The sequence below is a fragment of the Semicossyphus pulcher genome, unplaced genomic scaffold, assembly GCF_022749685.1.
Source record: "Semicossyphus pulcher isolate SPU_LCO1_2020_fin unplaced genomic scaffold, fSemPul1.0.p SCAF_4, whole genome shotgun sequence".
NCBI classification, from domain to species: domain Eukaryota; kingdom Metazoa; phylum Chordata; class Actinopteri; order Labriformes; family Labridae; genus Semicossyphus; species Semicossyphus pulcher.
The window spans coordinates 5,265,942-5,282,266 of record NW_027211715.1 but is presented as its reverse complement, the minus strand read 5'-3'; the positions used below and the strand labels follow the sequence as shown (position 1 = coordinate 5,282,266).

The 16,325-nt window shown below is 40.5% G+C and overlaps 1 protein-coding gene across 1 annotated transcript; it reads left to right on the top strand.

Moving 5' to 3' along the window:
* Positions 1–8,724: 8,724 nt before the first annotated feature.
* LOC138607929 (sushi, nidogen and EGF-like domain-containing protein 1) lies at positions 8,725–15,233 on the top strand. The gene is made up of 5 exons (XM_069680590.1): positions 8,725–8,891; positions 9,996–10,075; positions 10,395–10,511; positions 14,395–14,474; positions 14,557–15,233. The coding sequence occupies exons 2-5, from the start codon at positions 10,006–10,008 to the stop codon at positions 14,593–14,595; spliced, it is 306 nt and encodes a 101-aa protein (XP_069536691.1). The 5' UTR covers positions 8,725–8,891; positions 9,996–10,005; the 3' UTR covers positions 14,596–15,233.
* The last annotated feature ends 1,092 nt before the right edge of the window (positions 15,234–16,325 follow it).

Sequence of the window (16,325 nt, the reverse complement as noted above, 5' to 3'; positions counted from 1 at the left end):
TTACTAGGGGGGAGAGGAGGGGAGGTGAAGGAGCGGAGGGGCGCCCTAATCAGTGACGTGCCTCTGTTATTGATCATATCATTTACACATGCACAAACAGCTGTTAAATACAGAAAATGCAGACTCGAAATAATTTGCCCCCCATCGCTTTGGCGCCCCCTCTAGCGTGCATATAGTGCATACCCACTTTTTGCGCCACTGGTTGTCAGTTATTCATAGGTAAGGAATTCCCATTGAATTTGGTTTATTGCCAAGTAGATTTAAAAATACACATAAACAGACAAAAAAATCGAAAGCAAGTATTCAGCAGTACTCCCACTGTAGAAAATTAAATCAAATAAGTAGAACTAATGATGAAAATATCAAAGAAAGTTATATATTATACTCGAGAGAGAGAGAGAGTTGTGTTTGTGTGCTGGCAGTTGAATTGGCGTGTAACATTGGATTAGAGAGTGTCATTGGGTTGGCTGTCAAATTAGCTAGTTTTACCAAATTAGCTAATTAGTATGTATGATACAGAGTTCTCTTAACAATCAATGTTAATAAAACAAGCAGTTGTGCAACTTTTCTGTGCTATTATGTTGGCTAATAACGCCCACATACTGTTATTTGTATTGCAGTGTAGTGTATTTGTCTAATATTGTGTTGTTAATAAAGTTATAAAAAAAAAGACTTGCTGCCGTCAAACGAGGTATAAATCGGGCAGGAATAAGTATGAGCATGCGCAGAACGGATCGGGCAGCCGGGACAGATGGGGTACTGACAGGGCCCTTGTCAAAGTCGCTCACAAACTTACGCTTCCCAATTTTTCCTGCTTCCAACCACAGACTACATAAAAAGATGGACATGACAGCTCCCTCAAAGTGAAGCCAAAAATTTTGGAGCGCCCCCTGCTGACTGGCTGCAGTATAGGTCATAAAGCCCACCTCCTCCATGTAAACAGATGGGGCATGAGTCAAACCATAAAATCAAAATTCAATGCGAAATGTTTTGTTCTCAAACATGGTTTCTGTCATTATAGTTAGTTATTAACATGCTGATTTACGTCCAAGTGTTCATTTTTCTGACACGGCTGATACGGCTCCTGCAGCCGATCTGTTCCGGATTAGCAGAGTGGAGGACGATCGAACGAGAGGAAACGCAACTAAAACAATCACTACAGTCACTAAGTTTCCATACCTGTGAACGTTAACCTCAGACCAACACAGAGAAGCTGTTCTGCTGTTAAACACGCTGGCGTGCGGGATCTTTGCTGTTTTTTCAGTGAGTTAAGTGTGTGTTTTGGTTAGCGGAAGTGGCTATGGCGCCACCCGTCGATCTCTACTGCGCGGACTCTGGCTCCAAATGACGTCACCATTTCAAGATGGCAGCGCCTATCATGGGGGCTATTTTGGCCTCACTTTCGTACAGTGGGAGCAGACAAAGATGCGTCGTCCATCTATATATACAGTCATTGCTTTCAACACATCAGTTTCAAGGACAAATGTTCACTTGCTGCCTAACATATCCCACCCACTGACTATTTCGCTGTGAATAGTTTTCACAGGGACATTTTCTTCTTCAATTTTGTAATTGGAATTTTTAATGTTGTGACTGAATTCCATTCACCTACATTGTATTGGGTTGGTAGATAAATCTCATCGACCATTTATCTCCAACCCTGGGCAAATAAATCCTAAACTATATGCACTGCTAAAAACCACCAGAGGTAAGTGAGGAAATAAGTTGTGTTGTTATTAGGATGAACCAACTCTTTAAAGCCTGTTCTTGTCTCCCTCTCTCAGAGTTGGTCGTGCTTCAGGTCAATTCATCTGAGGCAGAAAACCAAACAGGTGAAAGCAAGTACAGCAACCGCAAAAGCTTTGCCAGATTTTGTTCTTCACATTAAGTTTGATTCTTACACCACAAGCTTTCCTGCTTTTCCATATACAGACCTGTGTAAGGAGGAAGACTGCAAGAAGCACCAGATTTGTGAACTCACAGGCTCGGGAATCTCCAACTGCACATGTGCTCCGGGCTCCTACGGTGACAAGTGTGAAGGTATTGTTCGCTTACTGCAGGAAGCTGGGCAGGTAGAGCGCAGACTGGGGCATTTAAAGAGGAGCTCTGCGATCCCACAGGAATTTGGAGCTCTGCCCCTGGAAGAGGCTGCTGTGATGATGAATTATTGTAATTATCAAAACTGACACAGCCTCACCCAGTTTACTACGGGAACCAGTCGCTTGATGTTGTGAATAATGGTTTTATAGCACATTTTTATTAGTTTACCAACAAGAGGAAGTGCTTTGTCTAGACTTGAAAAGGCCTCTTTATTAGTCAAAGCTGGTCTTTGGTATTCAGGTCATTTCTTCAGACAGAGCTGTTGAAATATGCAGGCTTCCACACCGCTACTTGCTCCTCTGATAGTTAGCCACCGCACCACACTGTGAGTTCAAGCACAGCAAGTGTCCAGCATCTACTCTACTAATGCTTCATTCCTGCCTTTCATAAATGCAAATTAAGTCACTTTATTACGTGCTTAATGTCTGTATCAGGTTATATTTGTTTGAAGAAATAGCCATTGAGCCATTTGAAGCTAATTCAGGCTCCTGTTAGTGGTCAGTGTCACCCTTTGAAAACAGTTGTTGCGAGGTTTTTTCCCCATCAAAAGCTCTTTAATAAATGAATATGCTTCAATAAAAACATTGAAAAGTGTAATGTTTCCCAGTGCAAATGGAACAACTTTGATGCACCAGGAGACATGCCATTACTTGTAATGCTGCATGAAATATAACAATGCTGAAAGGCTTACGATAATTTGTACTGCAATTTAGTGATTGCATTTCATGTTCCAACCAGAACTCTTTGATCTTCCTCTTCCTTTCTGTTCGTGTTGCGTTAAACTGTCGTTTCTTTGAAATTAAAGAGCTTTTTTAGACATATTATTAAGGCCTTTGTTCTGAATGTTTTAACACCTTGTTATCAGACATTTTACCTCTGGCCTAGCATTGTTTTTTTAAACTGTGTCTTGTAAAACATTTATTTGATTTATTTGATTCATTTTTTTTGTCTCGAACAAACGTCATGCCGAACATAACAAGAAGACAAAGAAAATCAAAGAAGAAACAAAGTAAACAAACATAACGAGAGGAATCAATCAGAATCAGAACATCAAAATTAAATATGCGTTCGAGAGGGAGCAGGACGAAGCAAATGCTTATTTGGTCCTGCCCCGATTTCACAATGTCAAAATATGTACCTTAAAGAATCATGTAACCCTAAGAGAAGATACATACATATACATACATATATACATATACACACACATACTGTATGTACATGCATACATACACACACGCGCACATATACCCATATATAGCTGAAACACACACACACACTTAAACATGTACATACACCTTTACATTGAAACATCTATCTAAATATACGCACACATCTACAATGCTTAAACCATACTAGCAACAGTAATAACAAAGTCAATTTATTTTGCTTGTTACATTTTGCACAAGATGAAATAAAGTATTATTTGCACCAGTAACATCAGATAAGAAAATCAACCTTCTATTATTCAGCTCACAATCAACCATTTGAGACAGCTGCAATCTAAATTTGCTTACAGTGATAAAAATGAGACCATCATTTAATTAAATCATGGTTTTGATAACTCCTCTTATCTAGGATTGTTTTCTTGTATCTTTTTTAAAGCTGATTTATTCTGTTACATTGTTTAACTTCATTGTTGAGTCGATCCCACAGGGCTACAAACTGATAAACACATGCTTTTAACTGTAGTACGGACACAAGGTTGCTCTATCATGAATTTACCTCTCTTGGGCTACATCTTTGCATGAAAGATGCTAGACAACTACAATTATTATTATTATAAATAATATGCCAGTGTGTGTGTGTTTTTTTCAAATCTGAGGCTGAAGTTTGTACGATGTTAACTTTTGGCAAAGAGAGGGGGTATGCTGAGTGTGGATATACTGGCTCTCCATCGGAAGATAATGTTAGCAGTGTTGCTGCACCGGATGCCCCACATATACAGATATAGAGCGATTGCATAGGCAATATATAAAGTAAGACCTGATTAGACCTGATGACTCATGTCTACACACTTTAAGAGCATGCTGGGGGTAATTTTAGGAGAACAACAACAGAAAGAGGATGGAAAACACCGTCAGACTGGTCCTGGATGAGCCTTTTTAAACCCCAGTGTTTGTGATCTGGTGTTACTATGCAGCCTTGCTGACGTTATAAAGTGTTTGTGTTCATTTCAGAGCTGGGCTGTGGGCCACCTCCGACAGTGAGGCACGCTGAGGTCCAGTTCTCCTCGACAACACCAGGCTCTGTGGCTGTGTATGTATGCCATTCAGGCTTCATGTCTGTTCCCAGAGCCACTCAGAGCATCTGTGGCATTCAGGGAGACTGGAGCCAGCCGCCCGTTTGTGAGGGTTCGTAACATACACCAACACATGGACACACACCCTGAACAATGACTGAAATGTCCTAACAAATAATAGTTTATACTGTGTATCTACCGATTTCTTCATTTCCCCTTCATTACAGAGATCAATGAATGCCTGTTAAAGCCGTGTTTCAATGGCGGTACATGTCGAAACCAGGTTGGGTCCTACCAGTGTGAGTGTGATGATGGCTACAGTGGAAAGCGCTGTCAGACAGGTAAAGGCTCGTCAAAGTCCTCTGATATTATGTTTTTTTAATTGGTAAACTGATTTGGTCAGAGCTGAAGTCGCATCTTTGAAAATCTTTACCTTATGGACCAAACTGAACTATTTTTGGTTACTTTCATATAAAATATTTTCAGTAACCACTGTTACGCCCCACCCTAAGGCGGCACTATGGGGCTAACAGTTATCCACATTTGACCCAACAAACACCTTAAAAAAGTCAAAACCAAGGGATTTATTGAAGACAATACTAACAACTGAATCATTAACTGAAGTCTAACAAAAGCAACTAGAACACAACACAGAATCCCAGTCTGACAGGCAGAACCACAGCAGTCCCCACTTCAGAAGCCTCTCCTGATGTCAGTGCTGGTGTCTTAAATAGGCTACTGATCATAGGCCAGGTGCACTTCATTAGCAATTAGGTTCACCTGCAGAGTTGAGAACAGAAGGGGAGAAGGGACAAACAGAACAGGGAGCACATACAGCCGTAACACCACCCTCTTAATTCCATGAAATCTTTCTCATTCACACTTCATCATACATTTCTGCAGCACATTTTGCTAACACACTGTTTTCATCACTGTTGAAAACATTGAAAAAGAATGACGGAAATTGCTGTGTATTAAAATATATAGAAAATATTATATATTATATTATTTTTCACAATGACTTTATTTTATAATTATGTAGCCTAAATTGGCGCAAATTGCTGCATTTCATCTGCTGCATGATATGCATGGCGTCACCCCGTCCATTAACGGGATTGGCTCCTTAGGTTTGTGACGTCTCAAACCTGCCAATCTGAAAACGTGTTGTTTAGCCTGTCCTTGGTACACTGCAGTTTAAAAGCAGACAGGCCCAGCCATGGAGATGACTGCTGATGTTGTCCCTGATATGTCTTGTAACACATGAAGAACCCCACATGGAGATGTTTACAAGGTTAAACACTTGATGTTCACTGGAGGGGGTCTTTAAGCAAGGCAAGAGTAAGTTACCATTTTAAAAGTATTCAACCGCAGAAAGATGAATCAATGTATTCATCGCTGTCAGGATGTAAAGAGACAAAATTCTCAGGTTTTGAGCCTCCTTAAGCTCAAAGTTATGGGACTGATTTATGTTAAAGAATTATTTTAAACATCATGGACAGTTTTTAGGTCAGTGTGTTCTTTGTTCCAACTTGGTCCTACGAGATTATTTTGAGACGTATGAAGATGTATGAGGTGTTTGTTGAGTTGAGTTTAACTGTTTGGTAATGCAGACTCTCAGAATGGCTGTGAAAACCTGGCTTTATTATTAACTAAAGCTTATTGGCTATTAAAAATTCTGAAATTCAGAGCGCCTGAACTCATAAACAATTCCTTTGTATTTGTGTTTTATCACCTTTAGACGTGAATGAATGCCAGTTGAAGCCCTGTCTGCACCGGGGGGACATATGACAACCAGCCTGGCTCCTACTTGTGTCACTGCCCACCAGGCTTCAGGGGGCAGAACTGTGAAACAGGTACTGTGTTAATTCAGCTTCAGTTACATTTCTTTTAAAGATTTGAACATACAGATCATACAGAACAGTGATCAAATTCTGCCAAATGTCACTTTGTTCTGCCTCACAAGCTTATTCACACAATTTACACTCCAACCACATTGTACTAAATGTTTGTCTTTGTCACCCCCTGGTGGATAACCCATGTGTACTGCAGCCTTGTGGAAACCGCAGCCTCTGCAGGAGTGACAGGAGAGGGAACTACAACTGTGTTTGCAGAGCGGGAGAGAAAGGTAAGTGTCCAGCTCACTCAGCCAGTACTCTGTAGCATCTGTCTACATTGCAAATACAACTCAATTATTTAATGTATGGATTAGACATGTAAGGTCGCCACTGTTCCCAGACATGTGGCCCCCCTTGGGTCTCCATGGCTGCTTCTCAAGTCTCTTAAATTCCATCCATGCATCCCTCACTTACGTCTTTTCCTTGCATCTTAGTCCCTCCCACCAGAGATGTATGGACAGACGAGAGGAAACCAGACGAGGAGAGACTTAAAGAGGAGATCCTCTGAAGCGCTGCGTGAAGCGACGTCCGTTTGTGCTGACGGCGTCAGCTGATCACCGCTGGATCAGCTGTCAGTCGGCTTTAACAGCTGCTTGTTTCTGGTAACATGTGTAGCAGCACTCTATTCAACACACAGTAACAGTGTTTTCTCCTGTTATCTGTTTAACAAACACCTACCTTTGAAAATCAGGCTTCACTCTGTGTCTGTTGTCACACTTCTATTGTGTTTATCACAATTACTTCCCAGGTTGTCAAATACCAACTCCTTATACCAACGTTGTTTATAGTTGGTTTCAAGGCACCTTGTAAAGTCTATTATAAGGTTTGCGTCTTGCGTCTTTTTTGGGTATGAAACGTTAGGTTACAAAGGTAACCGTGGTTCTCTGATAAAATGAGTGAGGTATGTCACTATGGGGTACGGCCCTCTGCGTAGTCTGAAACCCAATACCATTACGCCAGCCACATTGGCTGGCAGTCCCGACGACTGGGGAACCGGGGTTCCCTTTGTAACCTAACGGTCTCTTTCAAACATTCACTCAGTATCTCACTGTGGGGATATACTGACTCCCGTATTGCCAGACAAGCTGATCTTGAAGACTGCCAATGATTTGGGTGACAACTCACAGCCCTCAGAGGAGCCCACACTCTGCACAGTATGTGCTAAAAGGAGCACAGTGACATCCAGTGCATAGAACCTTGCAAAGGTAGAAGGTGAAGCACAACTGGCTGCAAAGCATATATCTTGGATAGACATGCCTTTTGTGTCCACTGAATGGTGCTGTTGTAGTGCTGCACTTTGAATGGCTTTGGGTAATATACCTTCAACCACTAGAGGTCACCATATATCCTTGTAAGGGGGATATGAGAACGATGTGTTCACGCCTTCTTTGCTGAAGTGCACGTTTTTTGTGTATCCTTCTTCTTCCCAGTTCATTACTCCCTGGTCAGATGTACACAGTGGATGTGGAATCAGACCAGATGAGTTTCCCTCCACCAGCCACTCAGCTGGACCACTGCCATTCTGGACAAGTAGGTTACATATTAACAACAGCAGTATGTATAACACCAAGTTTATTAGAATGATAAAAACATAATTAAGACTGCTGACTTCAATTTAAAAATGCCCATGTTCAGTTCTGTCACCACAGATCAGAACATTTTAGTGGCTACTAGTTAACAAAACATGTAACCTTCACTTCTTGTCTTTGACCTCATCCCTTATAGAAATATAAATGTGAACAAACATGATAAACAGTCAGTAAAGGCATAATTCTAACACACTTATATATAGTTATAAGCACATTTCAAAAATGTACATCAAGTGTACATTGATGCATTTATAAATGACTGTAATCATATTGTGATCATGTAAATGTGTGTTTCCCTCAGGGCCTCTTCCCCCACAGAACCTCTCCCTGTCACATGTGACCACTAACTCTGCACTGAAGACCTGGAGCCGCCACCCGAGAAGCATCCCAGACGGCTTTGTGGTCAACGTGACCCGAGGGTTGAATACCAGGAGTCGCTTCCTGCCCACTGGGAAGTTAGGATCATACACTCTGCAGGACAAAGCAGGGATTGGCTTGAGCTGTTTTCAGCAAGGGTGGAGAACTGCTGACCTGGACTGGGGATTTGATCTGACGGTGGAAATAACACTTTGAGGAACTCTTGAACCCAACCAATACGTTCTCCGATGAGGAGGTGGAGTTCAAAGGTCCGGGAGAAGCTGAGGAAGTCAAGAAGCTCCTCAGTGGCAAGGCACCTGGTGTAGATGAGATTCACCCTGAGATGCTAAAGGCACTGGACGTTGTTGGGCTGTCTTGCCTGACACACCTCTTCAATGTCGGGGTGGTGGTTCCTCATCATATACTTGGCACAAAGTCAGACACGTTCCTGCTGCGTGTTGGCCTTCGTCAGGGTTGTTCCTTGTCAATCAATTCTCTATGTGATTTTCATGGACAGGATCTCAAGGCACAGCCAGGAGGAGGAGAGTTTCCAGTTTGGGGACCTCAGAATTTCATCTCCCCTTTTTGCTGATTTTGTGGTTTGGCTTCATCTCCAGGAGGCATAGGGGTGGTTTGCAGCCGAGTGTGACGCGGTTGGGATGAAGGTCAGCACTTCCAAGTCTGAGGCCATGGTTCTCTGCCGGGAAAAAGGTGGGGAGAAAGTCTCTGTCTCAAGTGAAGAAGTTCGAGGCTCTCGGGGTCTTGTTCATGAGCGAGGGTAAAGTGGATTGTGAGATTGACAGATGGATAGGTGCAGCATCAGCAGTGATTTGGGCATTGTACTGCACCGTCATGGTGAAGAGGGAACTGAGGCAAAGATTTCGATCTGCGCTCCAACCCTGACCTTTGGTCATGAGCTTTGAGGTGGCTTATACAAGCGCCCGAAATGAGTTTCCTCCAATGGGTGTCTGCGCTCAGCCTTAGAGATAAGTGAAGGAGCTCAGACATCCGAGGGCGCTTGGAGTAGAGCCACTACTCCTTCCCATTGTAAGGAACCTGTTGAGGTGGTTCGGGCATCTGATTAGGATGCCTCCTGGGCGACTCCGTTTAGGGGTTTTTCCGTGCACGTCCAACTGGGGGACCCAGAGCTCGCTGGAGGGATTATACTGTATATCCTGTCTGGCCTGGGAACACCTCGGAATACCCCAGGAGGAGCTGCGTCATCTTGCTTAGCTTGCTGCCACTGCGACCCGGTCCAGATAAGCGCGAGATGATGGATGGAACGATTGATGGATTATTGTAATATTCAACATAATTCCCTAATCAGTTCATGTATCCTGTTTCTAAAGCCAGATTAATTCAGCAGGACATTATAACATACTCTTACATGTTTCAAACTACAAATCTGCTACAGCAACGTAGTGAAACTGTTATTATGCCCAAACAATGAGAGAGTTATCTTATCTGCTTATTTCAGTGCAGATGGAATAACTTAAGCCTTTGTCCTAGAACCATATGGTCTAAACCATGTCCTGTCTGAATGAGATATAGCTGCTCTTCTAATGAAAACTGGACTCTCATCTATCACACAAACAGACCCAATGTATCTTACAGATGACGATAAAGTGAGACAGTAAACAAACAGTCACAATTAACTTTAAATATGTTGCTTTTGTTGTGTTCTATTGTTCCAGGATAGGAAATATAAACCAAACACTCTTATTTGTTTAGTATGATATTATTTTGCTTTAGTCAAGTCTGTCATAAATTATGTGTTTTTATGCTTATTCATATATTGAAATGTTTCCCTTGCAGAAGCTGACGGATGGAAGAAACAACGAACAAAATCAGCCTTGCACTTGAGATTCAAGAAGAAGGTTCAAGAACAAAACCTGGTAGGTGTTTTCGTATTCTAGTGGGCGGCACATCTGTCCCAGCTGATGTGCTGTACATACATAAGATAAATGTCTTATTGGACAGCAACTACTAACTATTCTTACAATCAAATGCTGTGATTAAAATGCCAGTGAGGATGCTGACCTTGTAAGAAAAAGAGGTAACATTCAGGGAAGCAGATTGGTAGGAAGAAACAGGAAGTGGTGCAGAAGCTTGAGGCTATCAACACATGGTATCAGCTGTGGGTAATGTAGTAGAGTAGAGTAGTGGGCCTGAAAGCTGACACCCACACTCATTCAGACAGCTGTTGTCTTTTAGAGCTGCCACAGGACTGCCGCAGTCTGCAATGCCAGAACGGGGGTACATGTGTGAACGGAGGCGACGCCTTCATCTGCGACTGCGCCGCAGGGTTCAAGGGCAGACAGTGTGAACTGTGTAAGTTTATGTGCTTCCTCCCACACATACACATACCCGCGGGATGAGCTCAGTGAAAGCAGGCCGCTTTTTGGAAAACAAGGAAACGTGTTGGGTACTCGCTTTTTCAGGACACCAAACAAGAATTTAAACACATTCTTTCTTCATGGAGATTTATTTTGATCTAAAATACCTGATCTACACTTATATCTGCTACTGTATATATCTGCTTACCCTTTGTGGGGGGTTGAGGCTGTGATCAGGCAAGATGGTGCTCTGAGCTCTATGCAAACATCAGCACGCTAAAATGGTCACAAAGGCAATTTTAACATGCTGACGTATGCAAGTATAATGTTAACCATGTTTTTGTTTAGCATAATTTCCCGAGGGGATTGGGACATTTTTTAATGAAAGCTGAAAAGAGAGTCAGATGGGCTTTGTTCCGAGACACAGTATTTGTAATCCACTACTTTACCACTTCTGATCTTCTTATTTTTATGATTTACGTTCTTCGTTTTTTCGCCTTTTCTTATGAAGACTTTTCTGTACTTGTTTTTCTCTCTCTCTTGAGAATCAGACCCCCTGTCCCAATGATGCCAGGGTTTACGATACCATATGATACACTTTATTGTCCCCTTAAGGAAATATGTCTCCGACTCCAATGCTGCACACACCTCGCTCCCAATACAGTAAATTAAAGACAATAGAAACCAACACATTCCACATGTAAACAAGAGTGCATGCCAGTGAAAGACCACAAACATGTATTGCACGTAACCCATAGGTCTCCAGACACCCTGAACAGGATAGCTAAGGCAGATCATTTAGAGCTATTTCAAATATAAACAACCTCTTTTAAAATGCATTGAATCAAGTGATCGATCCATATGCACTCAGAAAGACCTGCTTCTGCACAGAGCTTTTGGTGGAAGATGTCCGCTTACAGCTGTCTGAATGTCAGTGCAGGATTTACACTCTGTCTATGTGTTCCCAGGATATGTAACTCTGCCCACTGTCAGTGTGATTGTAGCATCTCCTGGTGTGAACTTACAGCAGAACCTGTGTTAGATTTGCATTTCATCGTGGACACTGACAGAGCACTGAGCTATGTTTAGGCCTGTGGTTCTCTAAAAGCAGGAAACATGCTCCACTGACAGTTGACCCCTCTGACATGTTGTATGAATGGCTTGGTAACTTTAAGGCTTGGGGGCATGAACGTACAACATGAATACAACCAAGGCACAAAGCACCATATTATTTGCACTTCACTACTTTTCTTCTTTTCCAGAAAGCCAGTTAACTTTTATAACTCAGTGTTTCTATTGAATGTTCTGAAGGGTGTATGAGGCCGCAGCAGTAAATTATCTGAGGACAATCTCCTTCATTGTTTTGATTTTACTCATCTCTATATTTACTTCTCTCCTGCCTCTCACAGGGAAATCTTCTCTTAAGGTTTATTATTATTGTTATTATTAGTTGGCCTCAAAGAGCTCAGAAGAACATACAAGTTGTGTGCCTACGACAGGTTTTATTCGATTAATAACTTAAATTATTACCTTTGGGTAATAATAACAAACAATTTCAGACATATTTTAATGCAGAAAGTGGATTTATGTCAGTGAAAAACACAAAAACACAAAATCGTCCTCTAACCCATGACTGGTCTCTCCACATGTACACTGTCATTCATCTTTAAAGCTGTTGTGAGGAACTTTCAGTTTGTGTTGCGCCCCCTGTGGACAAAGCCAGACCTCTTATCTCTGCTGTACGTGGTGTTTTTTAACAAAAAACCTCATCCTGCTTTCTTCAACAGTCATATGTGTCACTCACTTTACATTTTTGCCCTGGAAAATGTAAACAAAGGCAGCGTGCAGTTAATCGCTTCGTCTGACACCTACCTCCCGACCGCCGTGTAAGGCATTAAAAATAACTCTATAGAAATAATCTATCTTGTCGTTGATGGTCTGGTTTGCTTTTGTAGGTCATTCAGAGTCATCAGAATTAATTTCATAAAAATAAGTTCCATAACCAGCAAAAACATTCCTCACAGGAGCTTTAAGGTATGACTCAAGCTGCCGGCTTGTATTAAATGTGTCTTTGACACACTGTTATAGAAAACTGCCAGCTGCTTTCGTCCACTATATATTAAGGACAGCCTGTTGAAATGAGTTATTTATAACGTGAAAGGCCTTATTGAAGTTATGGAAACAAGTTTTTTTTATTTCGTAATTTCTACAGTTTGTTGTCTATTAATGAATAACTACAACTGCTTCCCAGCAGTGATGATTAAAATGTAAATTCTAACTCAATAGGATGTTTTTATATAGATAATTATTCTATTCATTGGTGTCTTCTCCTCTATGAAAAGTATAACGTCCTTGAGTTATGTTTTGAACATGAAGTTATCCAGACATCATGCTAATCCGTATTGATATACACAGCAATTACACACATTTAATATAAGGCGCAATTATAAACTTTTCTTTCATAATAACTGCGATGTATTTAACTCTGTTAATATATCTGAATTCCTTGATGTAAGTATAAACATTATAAGTGTTAGTGATAATGCACAGGGAACGAGTAGTGAATATTAGGATTTATTTCCACAACAATAACCCGTTCACTGTACATCATGCTTTACTTATTAAATGATCAGGCTCCTCTTCCATCAAGGAATTCAGATCATTTAACACAGTTGTAGACATTGCTGTTCTTATGTTCTTCTGTGTTTAATATTTCTGATTAGCAAGATTTTTTTGAGAACTTTATCATCACATACCGGTAAAAATGTCTTTACTTTAACACCGTCGTAAACTTATATGCATTTACCATCCATCCATTATCTATACCACTTATCCTGTTTAGGGTCGAGGGGGGGCTGGAACCTAAACCAGCAGTTATTGGGCGAGAGGCGGGGTTACACCTGGGCAGGTCATCTGTCAATCACAGGGCTGACACACACTGATCCGTCCCATTCCTCATTTTTATGCAGTTCTCAAACCCTCACGCAGTCACGCACTGCACGCCTGACGCCATTAAAGTCCGTGAGTGTTCAGTGCTTAGGCTTTAGGGTGGAGATTGGGATTGGGCCACAGAGACAGACAACCTTTCACGCTTGCATTCACACCTACGGGCAACACATGCGCGGGGAGAACATGCAGACTCCACACAGAAAGGCCCCCGACATAAGAACTGGTACTTGAACTGGGAACCTTCTAGCTGTGAGGCAACAGCACTAACCACTGCACCACCATGTAGCTCCCATGCATTTACCATTTTGCAGTAATGAGCTTTATGAAACATTAGCTTAAATGTCTTTCCAAAGGATTGTGTTAAAATAATCACTAAAATAGTTAAACTGTTATAAATAGGAAGTCAGTGAAGATATGAATACAAAGAATTAAAGAATCTAACATAAACTTGATTGTCTTGGAAGCAGAATATTTGCTTCCAAAAGTAATCAAGTATTCTACTGCTGTTTAAACTACTTGTAGGGAATAGTTTATATATAAAATCTAGTAATAAAGCAGAAAAACACAGCTTAAAAACATCAGTTAGAGTTCAGTTATAATCAGATGCTGATGAAGCTGTGAGCAGACACTGGACATCCCCTGGCCCCTCTTGAGTCCTTTTCTTCACCTAAACATCCAGCGACAGATTGTTTAAACATTCCTTTCCTAAAACCGTCCATCAGCCGGAGAGCTGCTCCATCCCACATGACTCCTAAACCATCCAGCAGACTTTTTTTCCTTCCTGACAAAACTTAAAACATTCATTCCTCATGTTGTGTGATCATTGTTTGCAGTGTGCCCGCGAGTGCCGCACCCCTTTATACTCAGCACGTGTGATTTTTAAGCTGAATAAATTGATCAAATCCCAAACTATGTTTTGTTCTCGTCAGGTACAAAAGGACGTATAAAGTACAGCAGGATGTTTGTGATCGAGAGATTTGTGAAACGGTGCTTCCCAAGAGAAATCAGAGTGAGTTTAAAAAGATGTCTGATGTTTTAGCACTCAAACCGGTGCAATTCTTCTCACATGCTGATTTTAACTTTCCCAACAGAGAGAAGAACAAACAGACAACAATGAAGATTTGTTTTAATCCACATGATGATATTCAATCCTCCAATTACGTGTGTAGATGCTGCTCTGTAGAGGATCACAAAACTTTGAATAATTATCCTCAGTCTTTTCTTTTTTTCCAGAGCACTTGGATCAAAGAACTGTCATGACTGTCATGTGAAAAATCTAACTTCAGTTTTTGGTGTTTATAATCTACTTGAAGTAATTGATCATGGTGATGTTTGTGCTGTCAGAACCCACTGTACCATTTTAATTACTCCTGAAAATAAGGTTGTATTTGTTCATTCCTGAGAGCTGTGTGTGTTTGTGGCTGCGTGCTTCATGAGAGGACTTCAATCAATCAATCAATCACTCGCATGAAAAGTGGCCCAAATCGTTTATCATTTGTGATGTTTGATGACTGATTTTTCATGCAGACTCATAAGTATGCAAATATTATTAATAAGCAGTCCAGTGTACTGCACCAGAGACCTTATATACCTCATTTCCATGTCCATGCTGACACATTAGGAGAGGTTTTATTATTTGTGATTCAGCTGCAGGTTTGTCCCTCAGGGAAATGACTGTAGAGTTTTCCTTATACCAACCCCGTGATCTCCCGATAAAGACGATGGGAAATGTTTCTCCATGCTCCCTATAAATTATCTTCCTCTGACAATGGCGCACAGTATTCTCTGTGTATAAATATCTTTCTCTGTGTTTCAGCAGGCTTCACTGCTGCTCGCTTCTCTGTAAATAGTGTTTATAGGCCATTTTGTAGGTGAATATTTTAATAATAAAAATGTTAACATTTTTTTTAAATAGCCTTGGATTGTTTGTCTTTCTTTCTTTCTTTTTAAAAAAAACACTTCTTGATAAACTATCTTAAAGCACTCATTTTGTTGTCAGTTATTATATGAGCCAGTAAGTTTAAAAACAATGCAGACATCACCTGATTAAAAACATTTTAATTATATTTTTGTTTAATATTGGTCCCTAAATGGGAAAATATTTTGTGTTACAGTAGTACAAGCAAGCTATCAGGGCATGGAACAGATATAATAAATACACAGTAATAAACATAAACACTAGCAGATATATATATATGTATATATACATATACATATATATATATGTATACACAGAGAGAGAGAAATATAATATACTGTATATAAAATATATAGAAAAATAAACGAGAATATTTTGAAATAAATTCAATAATAAGAATGTAATTAAAAACATAGAATATATTTATATAGATTTAGATACAATTTATTATAATATCTGCAGAAAACAGAATATACAACTCAACCAGGTAACATTAACAAACCTTCATAAGCATCACCAATCCTTCTAGAATTACAGTTCTGTTACTTCTCAGGCCTATACACAGACTTTTGAAAGAGATACAAGAAACAAGAAATGCAGATGCTTCCAAACAAAGTAGAACGTGGTACCTGAAAGGCTTGAAAATGATATATGTCCCTCACTTTCACCATATCTAAACCACATAATGGGCTTATCCTCCCAGTGCAGTTTCCGGGGCTGTTTTGGAGAGTCATGGTCACTTAAAATCTCACAAAGACACTTGAATCAACATAACATGTATATTTACATAAACTCCATGGTCATTCCAGACTACTACTGTGAAAACAGTAAATGTCATACTGTAGCCTATTTAACACTGCAGATTATGTGCTGTAGTTTGATGCTCTTACAAGTACTAGAAAATTCAGATTTTCAATAGACCAATGTTTACCTAGAGTTTAT

What these genes read in the sequence shown, in the direction of transcription:
- LOC138607929 (XM_069680590.1), top strand. Translation starts at nt 10,006, where the DNA reads ATGGAAGAAACAACGAACAAAATCAGCCTTGCACTTGAGATTCAAGAA. An exon ending in GGGCAGACAGTGTGAACTGT is followed by an intron (nt 10,512 to 14,394) that starts GTAAGTTTATGT and finishes TGTTCTCGTCAG; the next exon opens with GTACAAAAGGACGTATAAAG. An exon ending in GCTTCCCAAGAGAAATCAGA is followed by an intron (nt 14,475 to 14,556) that starts GTGAGTTTAAAA and finishes CTTTCCCAACAG; the next exon opens with AGAGAAGAACAAACAGACAA.